The sequence below is a fragment of the Pseudopodoces humilis genome, chromosome 7, assembly GCF_049639895.1.
Source record: "Pseudopodoces humilis isolate 2021_Gansu_Grassland_sample_001 chromosome 7, ASM4963989v1, whole genome shotgun sequence".
In the NCBI taxonomy this organism is placed as follows: Eukaryota; Metazoa; Chordata; class Aves; order Passeriformes; family Paridae; genus Pseudopodoces; species Pseudopodoces humilis.
In genome coordinates, this window is record NC_142206.1 from 39,822,918 (window position 1) to 39,845,831 (window position 22,914).

The window sequence follows — 22,914 nt, forward strand, 5'->3', positions numbered from 1 at the left end:
GTAGCTGCAGAGGTAGCAGCAGGCAGGATCTACAGCTCTGAATAGGGATACTACTCCTACCTCTGCTCTGCTCTTTAGCAATAGTCTTGTCCAGGACCGCTGCCAATATACACGCACCTCCTCCAAAGCAAACCCCAGAAAGAAAACACGCAACAGTCTGGTTAACAAATATTGACTCTTCCATAAAAACAATTTGAAAGCAGGCCCCAGATTTTAATACAAAAATGTTCTTTTCACCTGTAGCCGTGTGTTATAAGGAGAGCAGAGACATGCCCCTTCCCTGTGCTAGCATCTCCTTCCCTTGTCTCCTGCTGGAAAATACAATTCTTGACAGAGCCACAAGGTACATAAATCTGTTCTGCAGAACTGTGTATCAAAGACAGAGCTCCCAGCAAGGCACAGAGGGCAGAAAAGGAGGCTGCATTCTAGTCTCATGCCATTGTATCCCAGACAACATGGAAGTTTCTCTGGGTATTGTTTCTACAAGACCCATGAGGCAGCATCTTTTCTCTGGGGGCCTAGCAGCTCAGCTCCTTTCTTCTGTGAGAGCCAGGGAGGCTGGGAAAAGGATGGCAGAGTTGTGTCTACTCTTGGCAGAACTCCACACCATGAGTTCAGACATACTCTGTGTCCATCAGCAAAATCCAGAACTGGTCTTGCACTGTTTGACATGGCTGCTGGCTTGGCAGCTCCACGTCTGCTACTTGAGAGCTCCTCCACATCTGTGCAGGTTGTGTGGCTGGCCAGACAAGGGCATGTTTTTCAGTGTCCTTCCCCAGAGGGGAGCCGCTTCATCTTCTCACATCGAGTGAGCTCCCATCTTCCCTCCCCATGAAGTTTCAAAATCCAGTTGTGGAACTGCAATTCAATAGCACAACATTGAGGGATATCTCTACAAGGGCATGATCCATGCACAGTGAGGTCCTCCAGCCTTAGTCACTCTCTGCTCGTCAGAGACCCCCTTTACCTCACCACCCTGAGGGAGACATGGAGCGCTGCCTCTGTGTCTCACCTTTTCCAGGCTGGGTCTGTGTCCCACGCTGATCAGTGTCATGCCCAGCTGAAGGCACATACGGTACAGTTCATGCTCCACATCTTCTGTCAAGGCACTGGTGGCTTCATCTAACACTGAAAGAAAAGTTGTAAGTCCCGCAAATCCTATTCCAACCAGACATCTCCTTTAGGCAAGAGCAGCAACTCCCAAGAATGTTTCATGTATTAACTGAAGCTCTAACTCTAGCTCACCAAGAATATCTGCAGAAGGCAAATGAGGAGAAACCTAAGGACTCTGGTATTCCTAAGCACAGCTGGTGTCAGGCAACTAGGAAAGCTGTCCTTCCCCTCAAGTACTTGAATCCATGCAGACTACACCATTCACCTCATTCCTCTCCCTCAACAGCTGCCAGTCACTGCCTCATCCCCATCAGGGAAAAGGCCAAGGCATGGCCTTCTCCAGCAGACCATATGCCAGAGAGCCAGGCTGAACAGCAGCCAGTGTACTACTCTTCCAGCACAGATCCTACATGGAGCATGTAGGATGGCCTGTGGCACCTTCCTGACTATTAAGGGTAAATGCTACAGATGTGAAGCAAATAAATTCAAATCATCTCTACAGCTTTTAGTTTGCAATCCACAGGTTCTTTCTGCCCAGACATCACTGAGCTGTGTGACAGGCTTCAGGGGAAAGAGAGGTACTTACATGTAGCTACCTGCTACTGAAACTGGCTCTGTTCACCCACATCCAACCTGGCCCTCATGGCAAGTCCTCCAACAGCTCAAGCCCCCAGCAGAGCCCAAGGAATTTGCCCCATTAGCTAATCACAGATGCTTCTGTGGTCTCTCGGGACTGTTTCTCCCACTGCTCCTTGTCTTCTTTTGCCACACCAGGGCTAAACCTTCCGTATTGCCCCACAACCATACAGATGTTCGTGAGCTTCAGATATGACAGCTGTTGCCACACTCCCCAGCACATGCACTTCTTTACATAGCAACTGATGAGAAGGCTGACAAAGTTCTTCTGGTGCCATTGGACACAGACCATGAACATTCATCACTAGTACCCTAAGAAGCAAATGTCTTGTATACAGCCCCCTGACTTACCACCCTCCACACAAATAATGAAATATTTTCACATTTCACAAATGAATCCTCTGTGTGCTATGCTGCTAAAATAATGGCCAAGACAAAGCATGTTCCTAGCACAAAAGGGATTTTACGAGCTGTCTCTGCAGCAGCTTCTCTATACACCAAAGGCCTTGTCTTTTTTTCTCCCTTCTTTTGTAGCCAGTCACTCACCTGCGTATTTTGGCTGGAGGTAGAAGAGCCGTGCAAATGAGAGCCTCTGCATCTCCCCTGGGGATAGGATGTCATACCTGCAGCAGGGTTGAGATTCAACACCTTCCTCAAGAAAGAGAGCTCATTTGCTGAAAATCTAATGGCTTCTGATATTGGAGACCAGCAAACAACTGTCCCTGTGTGTCCCTTGTGCCCCCTCCATGCTGGGACTGGCTCTGCACCCCTGTACACAGTCAGCTGCCTGCAGAACACCACAGCTGGTGATTGTTGGCATAGATGCTTGGGGCATGAAGGCTTTGCTCCTGTATAGTGTCCACATCTCACAGAACGCAGATGGACACAGATAGCAATGTGCATCTGCTTAGGAGTGTTCCCCACTCAGAAATCACCCAAATACACACAGACAGTGAGTTCCCTTACCAGTTCCAGTCCACCTGTTCATCCAGTCCTCCAGCCCTTGCCAGCAAATCAGTCTAGAGAGAACACAGCAGACCTATGAACACAGTCCCCAACCCTGTCAGCCTGAGCATAACCACCCACTTCTTGCCAGTCTCCCTTTCCCCACTTGAGCTGAAGTTGTACCATATCTCTCCTCCTCTTTTCAGTCCCACAGACAGTTGTGTCCCAGGTACAGATAATGTCCCCACATAATGTGTCCCCACACAATCATGCTGTGCTGCCACAAAAAATCATCCCTTCTTCCCTCACTGGTGGCACCAGGAAAGAAGGCAGCAGTGCTACCAGTGACTCACCAGCCCAGCCAGCTCCAGGAATCGCATAATCCTCTCATCATCTGCAGACCCTAGCAAGAAAGCCATACAGCATAAGGAGAGGCAGTGTGTACTGAAGCAACTGCTGAATGAAGGAGTTGGTGGGGCAGGAGGGAAGAACTGGAGTATCTCCTGAGGCTCAGTGTAGTTGACCTGATCACTTAGTTATAACAGATCCTGAGCTTTAGCAGAGATAGCCCCAAAGACTGACCTTCCTTAAAAAAGTTAACTATGCCTGCAAGCAGCATATCGAGAGAGCTGGACTCCACAGATACACCTGAGATTTCCCTCAGTTCATGGCCACAGCCAGAACACAGGGATCCAGGCTTCAACTGCCACGGCCCTACCCAACAGGCACTCTCTTAGAGCTGAGACTGCACACTACAAGTGGTAGAGTCATGGAAACAGGGTTCAGGTAAGAGCCAGGTCCTTTTGGACCCTATGTAGGAAGAGAAATACCTCAGGGTGAGTCAGCTGTGGAGCAGAACATACCCATACAGCTCAAGCTGGTACAGTCAGCATCTAGTGAAGTTGAGTAGAAGGGCTGTGAATCTGCCATGGACTTCTCTGAAGCTGGTGGAGAGCCACAACAATAGCTGATGGCTGTAGTTACTTTACTCTCAGCAAGATTGTGACTCCCAAGTATTTGAAAGCAGCAGATAACACAGCTGGACATCTCCAAGCTACAGCACACCACATGTGGTCAGGCTTCAAAAGAGGGCAGGGGAGAGCAAGGTTTGCCATATATCCCATATATTCTGACCACAACAGTGTGCAAAGCCCTGGGGCATCATTTTGAAAAAGTGGAACAGTTAAAAGATGAAAGTAGATGGAAAATAAGATGAAGTAAACATGGCTTGATGAAAGTCAGGCTGTACCAAACAAATCAGATGTATCCCAACAGCAACATGTATCATGTCTAGCACAGCAGGAAGAGCACAGCCAGCTTGTCCTCATTATCCTAAGAGAGCAAGTTCTTATCAAGTGAGGATGCTCCATCACAAAAGGAGGGGGACACAGAACTGATCTTAACACACACTAATCTTCTAGGGAACACCAGAGCAACAAAAGCAAAGTGTATGAGTGTTACTGATAGGTTTCAGCAGGGGAGAAGCTGCACTGGGTACAGGACAGTGAGGCAATACCACAGCATTGGTTAATTGCTCTAATGGATTTCCACAAACCTGAAGGTGGATAGATTTCCTTCAAGGGATAGATCACCTGTTTAACAGAGCAAAAGAAACCATGTTAGAGAGACTGGGCACTGTCCATCAGAGATACAATAGCATGACCTCAGTTAAAAGGGAAGGAGCAGCCACAGGCATCCTCCCTCATGCAGGCTTGTCTGCACCCCACAGGCTTGCAGGACATGATCATAGCAGGGAGCAGAGCTGAGGCCAGAGCAAAGACAGACCCTGGGCTCACCTGCTCACGCAGGCTTCCATCAGTGAAGAAGGGCCGCTGTGGTAGGAACACCACTCCTCGGGGGCCAAAGCAGGTCAGCATCCTGATGCTCCCTGCACAGAGACACTCATCACATCTGCAGTACCAGGCAGCAACTCCCCACTGCCCCATGTAGTCCCATGAAGTAGCCAACAAGTCCCCACAGAAGTGTGTTTGCAACACCGAGTAAAGCAATGAGAGCCAAAGGCTGTGACAGAGATGGGTGGCTGAAATCAGTGTATCAGTGACACATTCACCATCACATAGTGGCACTGGCCTCACAAATTGCCACCTTGCAAACTCAGGGTAGTCTTGGTTGAGAAAGGAAGAGAAGGCTGAGGCAAGTAGCAGTCCTTACCCCGTGTGCTCTCCCAGAGTCCTCCAAGGACCCTCAGGAGAGAGGTCTTCCCTGTACCAGTATTTCCCACAATCATCACACTGTTTCCTTGTGAGATCCTGAGGCTCAAGTCCTTGATAAGCAGCTTGCCAGAGGATGGTACTGAGAGTGTCACTCGCTCCAGAAGGAAAGCTGTGTCCCTTGGCACTGGGTCCTCCCCAGAATGGCTGCTGGGCCACCACCAAGACAAAGAACGAGAGATCCGTGGGTAAGTGACCATGCTGAGACTGGCAAAGATCAGGCACCTTAAACCTCCTGTTCCTCTTTGACAGTTGCCCTGTCCCACACACCCTGGGAATGACAACTGACAGTGAGCACTGCCTGCTCCAACCAAGTGCATGCAACAGACTGTGACACCAAGAGCCACCTCCATTCCATGGCAACCCCACACTCTGGGATGTAAGCTGCAAGTCAGCCAGTTACTGAGAGGTGACTCACCCATCCAAATCCCAGCGGGTTTTGGCTTCTGAGTAGTTACCATTTTTTTTTCTGCCAAGGCTCAGCAAGGTCTCCTGCAGTTCACCAATCCTAGACACACAAGAGGTTGCATGAAAGCCAGGGACAATTCCAGCAGCCTCCTCACAATATCCAAACTTGCCCATGCTTGCACACGAGCAACTGTTTCATATTTTTGTTGTTGTTGTTGTTGTTGTTTTTGTTTCTGTTTTTAGCACAGAGCTGGGTAGAGTCTTGTCCTGGACTGCCCTTTCCTCCAGAGATGTGCCCACAGATAAGCTCACCTGTGTGTGTAGCCAGCTACATCAGTCACAGTGCTGGAGAGATCTATGAGCTGGCTGAAGCAGCCAATGAGGTAGATGGAAACAAAGGCATTCTGGGGAGAAATCACATGCCAGAGTAAGGGTCAGTGCTGCTGAGCTGGGGCCCTGACCCTTATTCCATGACTACAAGGAGGCAGCCAAGAAGGAGTCCACACATTTGGCCACATCAGCTGTCTCAGCAAGATGAATGAGGGGTGGTGAAGTCACCACATTCACACCAGAGGGGAGTGAAGATGACCACATTTGAAAGAAGCAGGGCTTCCCTGCTCAGTACAGCAGTTTTTGCCAGGTAGACACATGTCCCATCACCCAGGGATGGTGTTTGCAGAGTGCCTGCTGGCCTGCCTAGGGCCCAGCATGCTTGCCCAAGTCACACAGCTCCATGCCACCAACCCTGCCTCAGCACCGTATATGGCTCAGAGCAGGCACCAGCCTGCAGTGCCCACTTAGCTATTTTTAGCTCTGAACTCTATCACAAGCCAATTTTGAATATCTGGTAACAAGTCAGGTCAGGAAGATGAATGCAAGCCAGCTCAGCCTCACTGGTGGCCAGGCTCACCACAGGCAGTAGTCCAGGGCATAACCCAAACCCACAACACTGCAACAGATCCTATTCCCACCTGCACTGCTGAAAACCAGAGACTTTTTGACCTCCTGGTTTTTTTTAAACATAGAAGTCTGAGTTAGGAAACACGTAAATGTGTCCTTGACAGTTCTCACTCCCAAGTTAATCACATACCAGCTGGCTACAAGCTCCCATTTCCATGACACCATGACTTGGGACAGTCTAACCTGAAGATCAGATGCTGTAGGTTATCTAGCCCCAGGACCACCAGCCCACATGAAACCTCCATCCTCAATGCCTGCTCACCCTTCGCAGTGGGGTCACAGAGATAATCCTTAGCTCACCTTGCTGACAAGGGCACTGAGCTCTGTTGGACTCAGGTCACCGTAGACCCCAGAAAAGATGGGAATGGCAATGACCACGTAGCTGAGGATGCTGCCCAGATAATCAAAGGTGTTGATCCCAACTGGGCATAAGCACATTGAGTTAACAGTGAGTTAAAATAGAAACTTCTGTTCCAGACAGGCCCAAGTACTAACCCTAAGCCCAGTCAGAGGAAGAGCCATGTTCTTGCCTTGGCCCTTAATGATGAACCAGAGCAGAAAAACTCATTTTTCAAGATAACGCAAGCAGCAGGGTGAAAATCCATTTACCAAGCAAAGGGCACTTTGGGGCAGGCCCCTGAGCAGAGAATCATCATCTAGACGTACAGCTCAGGGACTACTATAGGCCGAAAGGCACTTTGCCTGCTTGTAGCTATGCTTCAGGGACATGACAGATTCACAATAAACAGGAGTGGAGGGCAAAAGGAAGCTCTGGGGTGAGATGGTTTGCCATGAAGTGTGTCTTGGGAGCACAAAACAGGCAGAAAAGACTTAAGATCCCAAATTCCCACAGACACTTCTGTTCAGGGTTCTCCCTCCATTACACTGTTCAGAAGCTCACTGTGCTGCTGAGATCAGAAAGAGCTGCCTTTATAGGGGTCATTTAAAGAAAAAACCTGGACTCAGTGAAAAAGGGAAAAGGAATATTTTTAGGGGACAACTATGCTTAAGGGACAGGCTCTATTGGAAAGAAGTTTCCACAGCTCCCAACCACATGCACAGTCCCCAAAGCTCAAGCCCCTCCCTCTTTTCTTGGCATGTGAACACCTGCCCCACAAAAAGCCAGATTCTGGGTCCTCCACAACTTTGCCTCTTTATGAGGCTTTTATACAACAGGATTCCCATGAAGCACTGCAGGAGGTACGCTCTGTTCACCCTCAGGGCTTTTGCAGACCAGCAAGAGGCAGAAGAAAATAGCACCCACCCAACTGCTCTACCAGTAGAGTTTCTCAGCGTGTGGACCACCACAATGGAATTACCACACATCCCACTTCACCCCGCAGTCTGTCCACTCACTGTATAGCCACAGCTCCTTGCCTATCAGCTCCCTCTGGGTCTTCAGCAGGCTCTGCAGCCTCCGGTCTGTGCGCATGTGCTCCACTCGCCCAGCCCTATAAAAATAAGATTGCAACATGCCACAGACATCCTAGGACCACGGGCTTTAAAACTGAAGCTTTGAACAGGCCTGTCACCTTTACCTCCAACTAAAAACTCTTTATTGATCAGGAACTGAACAGTCAGGACTACTTTCCTGAAGGGTATCATCAAAGAACTCCATCTAAAGCAAGCAGTCCTACAAATCTCTCCCAGAGCCCATGGCTGCTGCTGGAGGAGGTAAAGCCAGGCCAGACACTGTCAGCGAGGCTCTAGCCTGAAGCAATGTACACCCAAGGTCAAACACAATTCCCAAATACAGCCTGGTTGGAAAAGAGGGATGGCACTGTTACACAGCTGAACCCAGAAAGGAGAGGGCAGAGGAGAGTCCGGGGGCGATAATCAGCCCACATGGCCTGCATGGTCAGCAGCCTCAGCCCACCTCTTCCCATTTACCCACTCCAGAGGAATGGGACAGCCAAGTCCTGAGCAGTGCAAGCCCCGGTACAGGTACTCCAGCTCCAGAACTCCACCCTTCCCAGGGCTATCTCCATCAGGTCACATACCACACAAGTTAGTGGTGATGCTCCAGTGGCCAGGCTGAGCCTGGAGCAAGGAGACATCTCCTAAACCACAACCTTCAAGCAAGCGTGACAGCTCCTTCTGCTGCTTTGCAAGGCCTGGGCTGCCCTCAGGTGGCAAAATGCAGAGAGAGCTCCACATCTCACTTCAGACTCCCACCTGCCACGGCACGTATTGCCCCTGACATCCAACAGAGGCTTCTGCCCACTACACAAACCATGCTTCCACCATGGTCTATGCACAGGGGAGTCACTAGGGCCCAAGAAAATAAGGCCAGAAGCAGCACAAAAACATCCAAAATAAGATTTTTGAGTTCTCATCTCTAAAGATTCCCAGTTCATAGAAAAATATACTTTCTTTCTCAAAAATGCACGTGGTTAGAATTCAAACCTGCCTTATCTCAGGTAATTACTGAGCTGCAATCTTTGCTTTCCATGTATTAGGAAAGGAGAAAGGCTTGGACACAAGGAGCTAAAGCTGAGAAAGGAATCGGGGACTTTTGTTCTAGAGCTATTATTCTGTTGCAGATGAGTAGAGATTGCTGTATTGGTTTCCTCTTTTCCTCCCATTCACTTCACTTTTAAAGCAAGTTTACCAAAGGCTTAGTAACAAAAGAAGTAAAAAGGTGGCAGTGCTCTGCTTCTGTTTCTTCCTTTACTGAAACAATGTCTAGGCAGTCTCAAGAGGGCAAGATCACAAACTAAATAAGTTGAACAATCAAAACCAGCCACTCACCACATGCTCCTCCTCTTGCAGAATTCTAGAAATGCAACCTTTTAAAAAACTCTTTTGTTTTCAATTATAATGCATACCATGAAAATACCTGGTTGTGTGCAACTCAGCTAAGTTCTAGTTTCACACAAAATGAAGCTTTTCTACTAGAACACTGTACTTAACCAAGACATTCTGTTTACTGGTATAATAATTAACTTCCCATTTTCTACTTAGTAATAGAATAAAATTCAAAATTATGAATTTTGAGGGAAAGTACTGCATCTTAAATAAGGGCATGCAATTACAGTATCTTTTCCATTACAAAAAAATTATCATCAACCAGTAAGAATCACGGTACAAAGAAATAACTCAGACTTGCCAGTGCAAACCAAGATTGATCTTGACGACTTAAATCAGTTTTATGCCCGTCAATATAAGTTGTTATGAAATCAGTGATTTTGAATCAAACCACTGTGGGGACAGCACCACAACAATCAAAATGCCCACTCAATACAGCATGAAGGAGCCAAATACAGATCACAGGCAGAGATGACCAGAGAGAAAGACACATGCTACAATTCCTGGAAGTGGAATTTTGCAACATAGAGGGCAAAGGCAGACTTGTGACATGAGAGAAACAACAGCCTCCTGCCACCCCAACACAAGCTACACCAAATTCATGCCTCTTTTCCTGGTGAACCAAGCAGCAGCTCAACAGGCTTCAGGGCATCACTAAATGGTAGAGCTGCTGCTGCGCTCCTGATTGTGTGTGCTCAGCTCTGGGGTGAATGGCACTGAGCAAATTCAGAGCACCAGTACAGCATACGGAGGGCAAGGCACAGACTGACCAAGAGGAGCAAAGCAGGGGTAAGGTGGCCAGGTAGCATCTAGCACACCCACAGAAGACATACTGGCAAGCAGCAGCAGGATGGGGCCAGAAGCAACATGCAACAAGTCCTCAGCGGAAACAGATGCAATGAGACTTTGAGCAATCTTCCAGGTAAGAACCTGGCAAAACATCAGCAATGGTCTCTAAGCCAGCACCAAATTTGTATCTGCCTCTGAGGATGTTAGAAGGGAGGTAAAGGAAATATAGTTGTCTCCAATTAGTGTGGATTATTTCTGCAGATGATGCACAGAATGCAAAGAACAGAGTGTGTTGGGGGTGACAGAGTGTCAGGGCTGTATGGTGCTGCAGTAGAAGGGATGCAGCAACAGAACTTGGACTCCTTTGGGATATGTGAACACAACACGGATGCTCTGAACTGGGACAATCCTTTTGAGGATACAAAGAAATTAACACTACTAACCTGTAGAAAGCAGCTGGTTCTGCATTGACACGAATCTGCATGTGCTTGAACCTGTACAACCAAAAAACATTGTAATTGTGCATAAATGCACAGTGAATTACGTAGCCAAAGCCATTCCTAGAGAAAACTTATCTTGCATGTTAGAGAAGTGATCTGAGGCATCTCTTGACAGAAATACTCAACAGGCTCAGCAAGGCTCCATAGACCAAGGCTTAGCACGAGGTGCCATCATTCAGGGCCAGCTCAGTGGTGCATTTGTTTGATATCCTGCTCTCTGTGCACATCTTAGCTATTGGGCTTACTGTTTGCTGCTAGCGCAGCATCTCCACCATACAGAATCACTGCAGGCAACTGCCCTGGGCTGGGCTCCCTGTGCCACAACAGCTTATGCTGCTGTCCCTGGATGCCTTGAGCCCCAGGGAAAGCTACAAAGCCCCTACTATACACACAGCCAACCCTGCAAGCAAAGGGGAGGAGGTGAGTTACAGAGCATATGGAAAGACTGGGCTGGTTTAGGAACCCAGTGAAGGCAGTGGTGAAGCAGAAACCTGATTTCAGTTAGTAGATGCAGTTCACTGAACATTCGTCTGCACCCAAGGAAGCTCCATGTGCAGTTTTCTTCAACACATCCCTAGCAGAAGCACCAGCAATGAGCAAGCAAACAGCTTGAAGACTGAGCTGTGAGACTGAGCCAAGGGCATTGCCTGTCATGACACAAGGATGTGAATGGTTGGCAGGGGCTCAGTACACTGACTTTGAGGCACCATTGCACAGGTAACTTTCTCTGAGTATGGGGAAAGTCACAGACAAAAGAAGTAGGTACATACACAGCACTGAATGGGGACAAAAAAGCTTTCACAGGAGCTGCCAAGGAGCAGTGAAAACACAGCTCTGCTGGGACTCACCTGAAATCTCCCTCCAGTTTTTCCTGCTGCACAAGTTTAGACACAATTGGGCTCATCAGCACCTTGTTAATCATTGTCCCAATGATGAAATACCCAAAGATGCTCACCGGGCCTAGCCAGCCTGTGCTACATAGGAGAAAGAGAAGTCAGCTAATAGTCCAAGCAAAAGAACACTCCTGCACCATTAGGCTCAAGCAATCAGAGCCCTCAACTGTCACCTCTCTGCTTTCACAGAAGTTTGGGGACCAACATTGCACATCCCAGCATCTCCAAGGCAGAGTTCTCTTTGGAGTGTAGAGACCACTCACCCATGTGTACAAATATCCATCTGGGGAGTTGTAACATGGGTGGCAGGCTCCAAAAAAAGAACACAGAAAAGAGGTATGCAAGCAGGTCCAGGATACATCCTTACCTGTGAAAGCACTGGTATGTGTAGTAGGCCAGTGTGAAGGGTGAGATGACGAGCTTGCTGGCCATGGAGCTGAGCTGCCTGCAGAACCTCTCCACATCCTGGCTGATGCGCTGGTCCCTGCTCAACACAAAGCCCAAAAGCAAGAGCCAGTAGCAAATCCCTAACAGGGCACAAACCAGGCTGTTTCATTGCATGAACACAGGACAGGCTGCAGGAGAACAACCTTGCCCGGGAAGGACCTGCAGCTCCCTCACAGGAGACCATTTTCATGGCCCAGCAGGATCCACCCAAGAGCCTTCATGGCACCCAGGAAGAACAACTCTTGCCATTGCTTTCATGCTGTTAATTTTATTTATCCCTTGTTCCACTTTCAACAACATAGTTCAACACTTGTACTAAATGTCTCTGCATCATTGTCCCTTACTCCTCTCCTGGAACAACCCCCATACAATAAAAAACCACTGACACTCCCCCTAACCTTCAGTACTGGGCTGAGATGCCATCAGAACCACCAGGGCACAGGCCAGTCCTTCACCAGCTGTTGGATATTTGCAAACACTTCCATCAAAGCTTCCCTTCCACAAGAGCCAATCCCTTGGCTCTGCATGGAGTACCTCTGGTTCCTTTGCTGCAAAAAAGGAAGTGCTTCCATCCACCCCAGCCCCCAAGAGCAGGAAGCAGCACACCAAGCCTTCTCATCTCACTAGCAGCAGGCACTTGGGTAACAGACCCTCAAGTGCCATCTATTCCACTGCTGAGCAGGAGTTGCACTTGGGGTAACTAGGAAAGATTTCAGTATATTTAGTCCTCAGCACCTCATCTGTCCAGAGCATGTGGATGAGGGCTTCAGCCTGCTGAACTAAGCTCCAGTGGAAAGGCCATAACTTACTGCTGGAGTTCAGAATGAAGAGCAAGGATGGATTCCTGGTTAGCCTCAGTGCAGATACAACCACAAGGACATAAATCTTTTAACACTTTTGCAGTTCTGGAACAGCAATGGATTTAATTCTGGGGCAGCTCTCACCCTGACTGACCTACAGTCATAATTTTTCCCTTTCCTCAGACTGGAATAGTCCCATAAAATTATAACTTAAATTGTGCTATTGTCTCATAGAAGCATATTGCTTTTTACAAGCTATTAAGTAACAAGTAATGAAAACACAAGAAACACATGAAAGCATCAACTCAAATTCCCTGCTAGGTGCTGGCAGTGTTTGTATGCCACTCAGAACCCACTCTTCATTCCTTCAAAGTGGACAACTCCATGCATTTAACACTCAGTTTGGTTTGCATAATAGGTTTCTGTTGCTCTAGTTTGTCCTCTAAGTACCTGGTGCGGAGAAAAAACTCTCATCAAGGAATTGCAAGATGAAGAGACTTTTTGCAGTGGCACCAAATCCACACTAAACAGTAAGACTGAATGTTGGAGAAGAAGCAAGGTGTAATGAAACACACTCCACAGTAATCCCACACATTTGGTCTGAAAAGGTCAGGAGAACAGACTGACCCAGTTGTCTCCTACATTTCACTGCACAATGTGAACATGTTCCCTAGTTAAAAATAAACCTGAGCAGCATAATCATGGTGAGGGTCTTCTGTCCTCTGCTTCCCCTCACACCCCCAAAGAAAAAGACAGCTTCTGGCTTCAATGTGCTGCACTGCCTGGGAAGTCCTGCATGCCCTGGTGACAGACATGGGCTTTTAACCTCTCCACGCAACTGCATGCCACTGCAAAACACTATCAGAAATGAACATTCAATGATAGTGGGAGTAAACCAAACGGCAACCAGGAGGTGCATCAGCTTGATAATGATGACCTACTGGCAGACATGTAGAGGTAGAGCTGTTTGACCCAAGCTGAGACCTCTCTCCTTGCTTGCTATTCCCCCTTAGATACCCAGCATTCCTGCAGCAGCCATACAAACCATCCTGCTCTGCAATGAAGGAGCAAGGACAGGCAGCCAGCAGCAACAGGCAGCAGAGGTGCAGAAGCTGCTTCAGTTTCTTGAAGTTTCCACTATTAGCAAGAATTAGGAGTCCCTGCAAGACAGACTATGACCCTGGGCATGGTCTCCTCTCTTGCCATCAACATGGGAAATGGCACCAATGCAGTGACTAGACCAGAGGTGCCCACTCTAGCAGAGGAGAGCTTGGAGTCTCAAAGCAAAGGTATAACAACACATTATTTGGAAAGCATTCTCCCTTGATTTCTATTTTTTCAGCTAGTACTTAATAACTTTAAATTCTGGAGGGGGAAGAATTAGGGAGATTCTATACTGAGATTAGCTCAGCTGGTTAAAGCATGGCACTAATAATACCACAGATTCAATCCCTGTGTGGAGTACTCACTTAAAGAGTTGGACTCAATGATCCACATGGGTCCACTCCAGCTAAGAATATTTTGTGATTCTGTAACCTCTCACATGGTGTCTAACATAGGATTTTTAGCTCTTCACAGTGCGCAACTCTGACAGCAGTGCCCTGTGTGCGAGGACAGGCTGCAAGGCCAAGGTCCACACACAGCTCTGAGGAAGCACACTCGACCTTTGCTGCACAGTCCAGGTAGATCAACAGCTCTGCAGTAGGCAGGACAGTGCACAAAGCAAACTGGAGTGGGACCTCTTAGGGGTGAGGGCTGGGATCCACAAGGAGACTGAAGGCTCCTCCTCTTATATTTCAGGTCACCACTGACACTTCCTTTCTAGGAACAGGAAAGGGAAATGCAACCCTCATACAGTGCAAAACAAAGCCCTTCCTGGATGTGGCTTCCATGGGTTATCAAACCACTAAAATTCAGCTGGACTGTGCTCAGCTGCAGATTCTGGTGTTTGAAGTTCAAACAGAACAGGGACTGTCCTAATACACCAGCTGCATGAAGGAAAGGAGAGACACTGCTGACTCCAGCCAGGCCCTTTGTAACATCACACAGTGTCAAGGACTGAGTTTGCAGACTGTGTGTTTTATAGCAGCACTAGATCCCTGTTCCAATGGCCATCCACTTGCCTTGCAACTGAAACATCCTGCCCCTAAAACCATCACAAACAGCAGTCACAGGCATTCCCAGCAATAGGTATTGCCTCCCACCAGGGTAGAAGAGAGTGCCTAGATTTGTGCCTAGATGGAAAAAGCTTCTAGGGCTCAAGCCCCTACCCAGAGACAAAGAGAAGTCAGGAAAAGGTGTGCAGCAACCCAGGAGAAGCCAAGCAAGATACTGAAAGAAGCTGCTGGCAGCCTACGGGTTATCGATGTCCTCATGCAGCACGTGCAGGCTGTAGTAGACCTGGCCTTGGAAGTAGCAGCTGTGGAGATATTCAGTGAGGGATTTCCTCCAGTTCACATACATCATGTTGCAGATAAACTTGTCGAAACTTTTTAGCTGGAACAAGGGCAAAGAGATGGATGGGGAGATATAAGTGAGAACAAATTTTTTTTCAAAATTAAATAAAAATTAGCAGGTTGTAACTAGTGATCCAGGGCATGGTCAGACTTGAACCCTTTGTGGTCAGGATCATGCCAGGAGCCACAGGCAGCTTTCCCTTCCTCTCTCAAGACATGTGAGCCTCTGGTCTTACCGTGGAGTTCACAATGATCAGAGTCACGGCAACGGCAGTCAATGTTTTGAATCTGGAGAAGTCCTTGTTCCCTAGGACCTCATAGTAGTGGCTGGGGATGACACCGACCTGGTAAATAACTAGCTGCTCTGGAGGAGAAAGGAAAGCAGGGGAAGGAACTGATGGACTGCGGTGACAAGGCAAAGTGGGGGACCACAGGGAGCAGACGTGCGGTGCAGACCCCCATCCCCACTACCCAGGCTCACCCAGCAAGGCGACACCGAGCAGCGTCAGGAACATGAGGGTGCTCGGGGAGGGCCACCCAGGAAAGAGCACAGCCAGGAGCCGCAGGAACCGCCGCAGGAACAGCCCGTCCAGCCGGGAGCCAGCCCTGCAACAGAGGGAGACGCGGGACCGGCAGTGAGCTCGGGGGTCCCACCCCACCTCCCCTCCGTCACGCCCCGGCCCAGCCTGCTCCATCCTCACCGCCCGCCGGCCCCGGCGCCCCCCGCGCTGCCGCTGTCCCCCGCCATCGGCGCCCGCCGGACCGGACCGGACCTGCCGGGCCAGCCCCGCCTCCGCGGGCGCTCTACATGAATATTCATCACCTCTCCTCGCCCTGCATCAGCCCCGCCCGGGCACAGCCGCCGCTGCCGCCGCTTCCGCGCGCGGCGTCACCACCGAGATCCCGCCCGCCAGCCCCGCCCCTGCCGCGCCGCCGAGCGGGGGCGCCCCCTGGCGGGACGGCGCGCCGGCCGCGCGCACAGCGCCCCCCGCGCGCGCTCCCCTCACAGCCCAGGCGGGCGGGCGGAAGCGGTGGCGGGCCCGACGCGGTCCGTGCGCTCGAGTCCCTCACCTCCTCCCCGCCCGCCTGCTCACAGCGGCCGACCGTGCTGCCGGGCAGGGTCCAGGGCCGAGCCACAGGCCGCAGGGCCGGAGAACCCGGGCACTAACTCCTCTCTTGATGAAGGAGCTGGACAGACACGAGCTGATCCCTCTGGAGATCCCAGAGGCTGAGGGACAGTCGCCGTGGGCAGCAGATATTGCCTCCTGTTACAGGGGAGACAAGAAAGACGTATCAGTGCTAATTCTGCACATGCGTCTTATTTTGGGGTGCGCAGTGAAGTTTCGGGTTGCTTCCAAAGGACACACAACTTGCAGCGGCCATTGCAGGGGATTTCTCAAGCCGTGACGTTGGGATTAGGAAGCGATCCCCAGCGTGAATGTTTAATTATGAATAATTAAGATGGTGAATGTCAGTGTGTGCTCCTCACCCTGCTCCAGGAACGGGAATGGACCAGTGCGAAAGCCCAGGCAGAGTGAGGGACTTCAAGAAAGCAGCAATGAGCTGAGTCAGTGAATGGACCCTCTCTGGCTTCTCAGTGACCCCAGTTTTAATACAGAAACCAACAAATTGTTTTTTCAGGTTTGGGCTGGAATCTGGTTTCATAACCCAAAAGTCCAACTTATGAAATATTTCAGAAAAAGTAAATTTCTGGACAAGCCTTGTGATTAGAGATGAGAGATCCTGTGAGCTGTCGTGCCTTCCTTACTCGTGTGTCTCTTACCTACCATCCTGTTGATGCCATTTCTTCTGCAGAGCCTTTGGGCTTCTGCACATACCCTGTGGGTCCCTCTTCCCATGTGCCTAGTAGCATTGTTCTTCTGCCAGTTCCATGCCTCCCAGCCCTCCTTCTCTTCCTTCATCCTCATCTCCTTCATCTTTGCTCTGCTGCTATCTGCTCAGTGGTCCAGATAATTCTTACTTCACACTTCACAAAATCAATGTATATGCTCCCAGGGATGAAAGAAGACACATCAGTGTGTTTCCTCAGCAAATGGCCTTGTCTCTAAGCAGTGCCCCTTTCTCCTTGCCCTCATCTCCCTTCTCTCAGCTCTTTTGGAATTCACAATGCTATCAGTCATACCTAAAGGTTAAGCTTCAGAGGGCAGAGATCAGCCCTGTGAAAACCTGACCTCACTGATGACTAACTTTTATGTTAAAAGAATCATGGGGTTTTTTTTCTCAGCTGTTGCATCAGACCTGGGTGATGGTTGCTCCTAGGCAGTCACATCCTCTCATGGGGCAGCTGTGGCAATTGTGTGTGTCACCTTGTCAGTGGTTACCAGGCTTGAACTAAATCCTTTCCTCCACTGTTGTTTCCTCCAGTGTTGTCCACTTTATGATGAGGGGATATGCCTTCCCTTCCCTCCTCGACTGATGAAAAGGCTTTCCAGCACCAGGGGAATCAGAGGATCTAACACAGAGACGAGATGGCCACAACTGTCTATCCCAAGCCCGCCCTCCTACTTCTTCCTTCTCCCTTCCCTTTGTTCTGTCACTGGCACCCCACGACCTCCAACTGATAAAGCACACGCTGTGAGCTCCCTTTGGCGTATCAGCTTCACGATTTTTCCTGGGAACCCTCCTAAGGCAGCCAAGATCAAGAACAAAAGAGAACTGCTTTCTCGGTGCCTCTCCATCCCCCCTCCGAGGCTGTGCCCTAGACACTCAGCTGCTGTCAGCACAGAAACATTTACATCTTTTACAGCACTCCAGCTCTACTTCTCACGTTTCTCCCCCAGCAAACACCATGGCCATTTCAGTGTGTGCCTGGGGGCAGGGCTTGGGAAAGGACTGGGGAATCACAACTTGAGTAGTTTTATGGGTCTGTTTGCACTGAAGGGCCATATCTCAGCTCCCTGACTAGCTACAGACCCAAGAGAAACCCCCTTTACATTGCTAACCTGTCACCAAAGTGTATGCCATGAATCCAGGGAAGCGAGAGCTGGGCCTGGCTGGCTGGGTCCTGGGCTCCTTGAGGCAGTGCAAGTTAATTCCTTGTGGTGTTTAACCGCAGCCCCATCTGCTCCTGCTTGCTAGGTGTGAAATATCCCATCCCCCATCCTCCCCTGCCTGCTTCATGCATTTTTGCCCTGCCCTGGACCAGTGAAGGGAGCCAGATCCTTCTGCATCCCGGGCCTCCCAGCCACTGACTCACATCGTTCCCCACTGCCCCTCTATGTTTCTTTTTACCCTGTGGTCCCTCTCTGCCTGCTGGCCTGTAGCTGGGATGCAGGGAGAAGCCTGACAGACCCATCTTTCACTGCCTTTGTGTAGTAAATGGTCCTGGGTGTTCTCTGAAGTAAGCAGCAGCTTCTGTCATCACAGAGAGAAACACAAAACTGCAGCCTTGAATCTGAAGCTCTTCCCTCTTTCCCAGGTCTTAATGCTGCTGGCTTTGTGTGATGTTGCGTAATGAAGCACTGCCAGAAGATTATCCCCTTCCTGGGCTTTCCAAAACTGAATCCACCATTTCCTGCCCATGTTTCCAACTTCTAGTCTCCTCATAGGTACCTGTCCCCACTGGAGCTTGCAGCTTCTTCAGTGTGGGATCACCTACAAGCTTTAGCCCTGTGTCAGATCATTAATAAGGAAGGGGTTGTGAAAAATGCCATCTGAATTTCAGCTCTGTCTCTTATTAGGGTGTGAGCTAAACAGCTTATTTTTAGCTGGATCAGCAAGCTGAACTGACTTGAGTCCCTCACACTCCTGTGCCACCCCAAAGCAGAGGGTGGGAATGGGAAACTGAGGGGGAGCAAACAGCATAGGCCAGGCTCAGCATGGCTTAAACCTCCATGGAGCCGCACCACGGGCTCCTGCTGTGATATCTTAATGATTCTTCCTTTTCCTTCTCCACACTGTGTGTCTTAATTAGCCTTTCCCCCTCCTGTGGGCCAAACTGCTCTGCTTTCTTTTCAATCCTCCTTCCTTGTGCTTTGCCTCTAACAGTGTCTTTCTACTGTACACTTCAAAGGCTTTACTTGCTGCATCTCCCCCATGCTGGCATTGGCTGGTAACACCCCCAAAGCAGGCCAGGTCTGCCATGAACTCATAGTCATCAAAACAGTTTTGGGCCCTTTGGATTTGGGTAAGAAGCAGGATTTGGGAGGAGAGGTCAAGGATTTTCAGCATTTCACCTATGAGAAGACTTAGTAACACAGGGAAAAAAAAGGGGTTAAAGGGACCCCTCCTCCACTCACCCTCCCCAGAGAAGAGCCAGCTGAGGGCAGAGTGCTTTTATGTGCAAGTGGGAGGGAAGGAGAGTGTTAGGGTTTCAGAGGGAAATGCTTTGATCTTGACTTTGAATCTCCTTCAGTTTCCAGCTCTCCCCCACTCTTCCACCTATGGCCAGGACCACAGGATGCTGCCAGGACTCCTAGTCCTTGCTCAGTGCTATGGTACTTCACTTGCTGTTTCACATTTAATTTCCTCCTGTGCACCTGGGAGCCTCACAGAAGCCTGGTGGAGCAAGAGCACAGTGCCAACACCAAGTTCAAACTTTCCCTCCCTTCTCAAAGAATGGGAAGAAAAAGGGAGCCCAGTTGTACAGAAGCCAGAAGGGAAAAGAGCCCTGAGATGAGTAGAGGTGAATTAGAGATGGGACCTACTTTCAAGGCTCTGGTACACCAGGGCAGGGGGCAGGCAGACCTGGCTCTTCTGTGTGTCCTGGTGCATTAGACTGGTCAGTGCTGAACATGACCCAGAAGATGAACTGGGAAGCAGTAACCATTAGGAGAGGGACAGGGAGTGGCTCTCAGGAGACAGCACTGATGTCCCCTGGTCCCACAAAGAGTTATTTTAAGTTGGAGAGAGAACAGCAATGAGAGCCCTTAGTGTTTTCTGCAGGATGGGAAGAAGGTGGCATTGATGGGTGCTGGACTATGGGGAACGACCCTGAGTTCTGATTCACTTCAAAGGAAGAGGACAGTAGGGTGTGGGAGAGACTTAGGGGCCTCCAGTCTCTTGTCCAAAGTGGGATCTAATGTGTAGGCAAGTTCACCACTTCCCTTGGGCGGAGTCCACTCCTGGCTGGGCCTTGCCCTTAAGCTGTCTTAAAGTTCAGGCCAAATACTTCTGCCGTCTGTGTTGCCCTTTTTCCTCAGCTGAAGTCACTCCTTTTAACTGCTCTCCCTTGCTGAGGCTGTTGCACTTGAATATCCCTGCCTGGCAGTTCTCACTTCAGCACCACTAAATAGATTTTTCCCTCACATCATCTCTTATTTATAATTCAATCACTCCAGCTCTGCTACTCCTGGCTGAAAACTTCCTATAGTTTGTTACTTTCCCTTTCAGTATGATGTGAGCAGACCTGTCTGCCAGTGTCCAGCACTGTCCCAGGCATGCACAGACTGGAGGGTGCCTCACAGGACTTCTCTGCAGAGCCCAATCATTGCTCTCTGAGCATCACTTTAAGGGCTTCAGCACAGACATGAGGCAGTGGGTTCAAAGATGGTTTCAGGTCTGGGATGAGAAGTACCAGATAATGTGAATGCCAAAACAGGGCTTCTGTCATTCACAGTAAACCAGTTACTACAGAAATTTTGGTGGACTTCATGTTTTCCAGGTCCCTCTTGGGCAATATCTCACCAGAACCCCTTGAACTTCCTTCTTCCTAAGACTGGTGGGCATATTGCAGCTGCAGCAACCCAATTTCTGTTGCCAGTTCAGGCTGCAAGCTCTGCTCATTGCTCTTTCTTTGTGGAGCAATGCCAGGCACAGGAGAGAAAGCAGACAAGGTGGTAGACACTTAGGTCCCTCCTAAAAGCTCCCATGCTCTCATTTCCATCAGCCCATCTACAGTCCCATCTCCCCTGACTTCCCAGAGAGATTCTAATTCTGCAATGCTCTGGAGGGAGAAAGGTGGAAAAAACAGAAGCCAGGGCACCAGCAATGGCTTGAAGAGGACAGACATGTCAATTTAGCCCATGTATAGATCATAAATGGTTATAAAGTAGTGTGGGTCAGTCTTTTCCAGCTCCAGAAGTGGTTTTGGCAACTGGCCCACAGCCTGACCTGCCCCAAATGGCATTTGGCTGCCCAGGTGTTTCAGCTATATCCTATCTGAATAGTCTCATCTGGTCCACCCTGGACAGCCCTGCAGTAGGTAGGGTGCTCTGACTCCCTCCACTCCTGGAGGTCCCCTAGGTGGGACTGGGGAACTTTCCTGATAGGGTGGATAGCTGAGTGTTTAAATGTTTACCCCACGTGTGACACTGTCAAGACTGTCACATTCCAGACAGAACCCTGTCTTATTACACAAGAACTCAGCACCAGGTCCTTGAGACATCCTTTCTCCATCCTTCCAACAAGAAGGAACTGCTGAACAAAGAGGTTGCTCTTGACCTGGGAGAAGTCTCTGTGCCCAACCTTGGACCAGTAAAACCTGCCTTACAGCATGTCTGGTAATATGGTGCCCTGGAGACCCCCCACAGCTGGACATCCCAGCACCTTTTCTCTGAGCCTTGTCTGGGAGAGAATGGGCTGCAAGCAGGCAGGTTAAAATGCAACAGACAGAAAAGCTTCTGATAGCCATAGCTAAACTGCAAAGGTCTTCATGGTTATAATGCTGAAGCATCCTGCACCAAAGTAGGAAGCACTCTGGTCCCCCACTGAACTCCTCCAAGGAACAGAAAAATGCTAACTACTTGTTTATAAGCTGGAGGCGGGTGTGTGCAGTCATCTGCATAACAGAACTGCCCAAGCTGTCTCTTTGTGTGTTTTCCAGCTCCTATGTTAATCACTGACCCTGCTGACTCCGGCATTTACCAGTGTCTCACTGCCCTGTGAGCACCGCTTTGCATTTGCAACCGAAGAAGTTAAAAGGATGAAGGATGAGAAGGGAAGCTCAGCAGCTGTGGATATGAACACCAGCCTGCCAGAGGGGAAAAGAGCCAGGATTGGACAGGTTGAGAGAGTGGAGCTGGCTTTGAAAGATTGTCTGAAGGGGATAAAGCTCACCAGGGAATGGTTTAGGTGTCTCTTCCTTGCACTATAGATTCTCTGTGTCCAGTGAGAGTGACCTCTTTGAGTCCTGAAGGCCATTGTTCAGTGTCACCTGGGCTGATGACTCCTAACTGAGGCTGGGAGGACTCTCAAGCAGCCAGTCCACAGCTTCCAGGGAGCCCTTTCCTCTGGTCAAACCCTCCTTGCCTGGCCTCCCCCTGCATTCCTGGGATCAAATGTGAGACAAGAGAAGTAGAAAAAAATGCTCTGGGATATGTGCTTCTGGGCAGTGGAGGTATGCCTTGATTTGTGTGGCAATGCTTGTCCCTGGACTACAGTGGAAAGGAAGGCAGCAAGAGAGGGAGTTGGGCACATTTACTCTTTGAAATATCTTTGTCGCTTCTTGAATTGCACAGGAATCCTATACATGGTGTCTCTGTGAGCCCTCCTGCCCTCTCGTTGCCAAATGCTGCAGCAGAAATGAGTGCCACAGTGAGGTTCCCCAAGGGCAGAGGCATCTGGGGCAGGAAGCCCTTGCTATCTTTTGCATCAGGAGTTACTTTGTGCCCCTCACTGGATTTTGGGCAATTGTGGCAGGTTTCAGGCTGGTCCCCAGGGATAGGCTGGGGAGAGGGAGAGGAAAGTAAATACTACCTGCCACCAGAGCTCCACACACACAGGGGACATAAAGCACTGACACAGTTAGCAAAGATCCCAACTCTTCCCTCTTGACCAAACTATGACCCCTGTCATTGAAATGGACCCAGGCCCCACACCCAAGACCAGATGGGCTCCTTGGATTCCTGTTTTGGGATAGTGTAGATTGGGATGAGACAGGTTCTGGAGGAAGCTCTAGAGTTCTGGAGATGTGAAGAGGCCCTAGGGTGGAGGTGGTGTTGGCAACTTAGCAATGCTGGAGCAAGGTG

At 49.6% G+C, this 22,914-nt stretch overlaps 2 protein-coding genes across 5 annotated transcripts in view; one reads left to right on the plus strand and one right to left on the minus strand.

Annotated features, from left to right (window-relative positions):
- Positions 1 to 1,614, plus strand: part of LOC102105975 (acetyl-coenzyme A synthetase 2-like, mitochondrial) — a 13,881-nt gene extending 12,267 nt beyond the window's left edge. Inside the window, exon 16 of the transcript XR_015772962.1 lies at positions 1,400 to 1,614. The gene's annotated coding sequence lies outside the window, so the exon portion shown is untranslated. The remainder of the gene's footprint in view (positions 1 to 1,399) is intronic.
- ABCD4 (ATP binding cassette subfamily D member 4) lies at positions 157 to 15,887 on the minus strand. 4 transcript variants are annotated; one of them, XM_088058041.1, is made up of 19 exons: positions 15,688 to 15,770; positions 15,468 to 15,592; positions 15,223 to 15,350; positions 14,887 to 15,026; positions 11,651 to 11,767; positions 11,239 to 11,364; positions 10,334 to 10,384; positions 7,650 to 7,744; positions 6,594 to 6,715; positions 5,646 to 5,737; positions 5,344 to 5,433; positions 4,867 to 5,075; positions 4,491 to 4,582; positions 4,250 to 4,286; positions 3,048 to 3,097; positions 2,716 to 2,768; positions 2,296 to 2,372; positions 1,013 to 1,128; positions 157 to 858 (listed from the first exon to the last, which is right to left on the minus strand). In XM_088058041.1, the coding sequence occupies exons 1-19, from the start codon at positions 15,732 to 15,734 to the stop codon at positions 763 to 765; spliced, it is 1,863 nt and encodes a 620-aa protein (XP_087914167.1). In that variant the 5' UTR covers positions 15,735 to 15,770; the 3' UTR covers positions 157 to 762. The 4 variants fall into 4 exon arrangements, with proteins under 4 accessions (XP_087914167.1, XP_087914168.1, XP_087914166.1 ...); XM_088058042.1 differs by lacking the exon at positions 15,688 to 15,770 and adding an exon at positions 15,810 to 15,887 and having other exon boundaries at positions 157 to 1,128; XM_088058040.1 differs by having other exon boundaries at positions 157 to 1,128; positions 4,867 to 5,072.
- Between the last annotated feature and the right edge of the window lie 7,027 nt (positions 15,888 to 22,914).

Coding starts and splice junctions, on each gene's coding strand:
- ABCD4 (XM_088058039.1), bottom strand. CDS start 15,734: ATGGCGGGGGACAGCGGCAGCGCGGGGGGCGCCGGGGCCGGCGGGCG. Junction 11,365..11,650: donor ACATACCAGTGCTTTCACAG/GTAAGGATGTAT, acceptor TCTCCTATGTAG/CACAGGCTGGCTAGGCCCGG. Junction 2,373..2,715: donor GAACAGGTGGACTGGAACTG/GTAAGGGAACTC, acceptor ACCCTGCTGCAG/GTATGACATCCTATCCCCAG.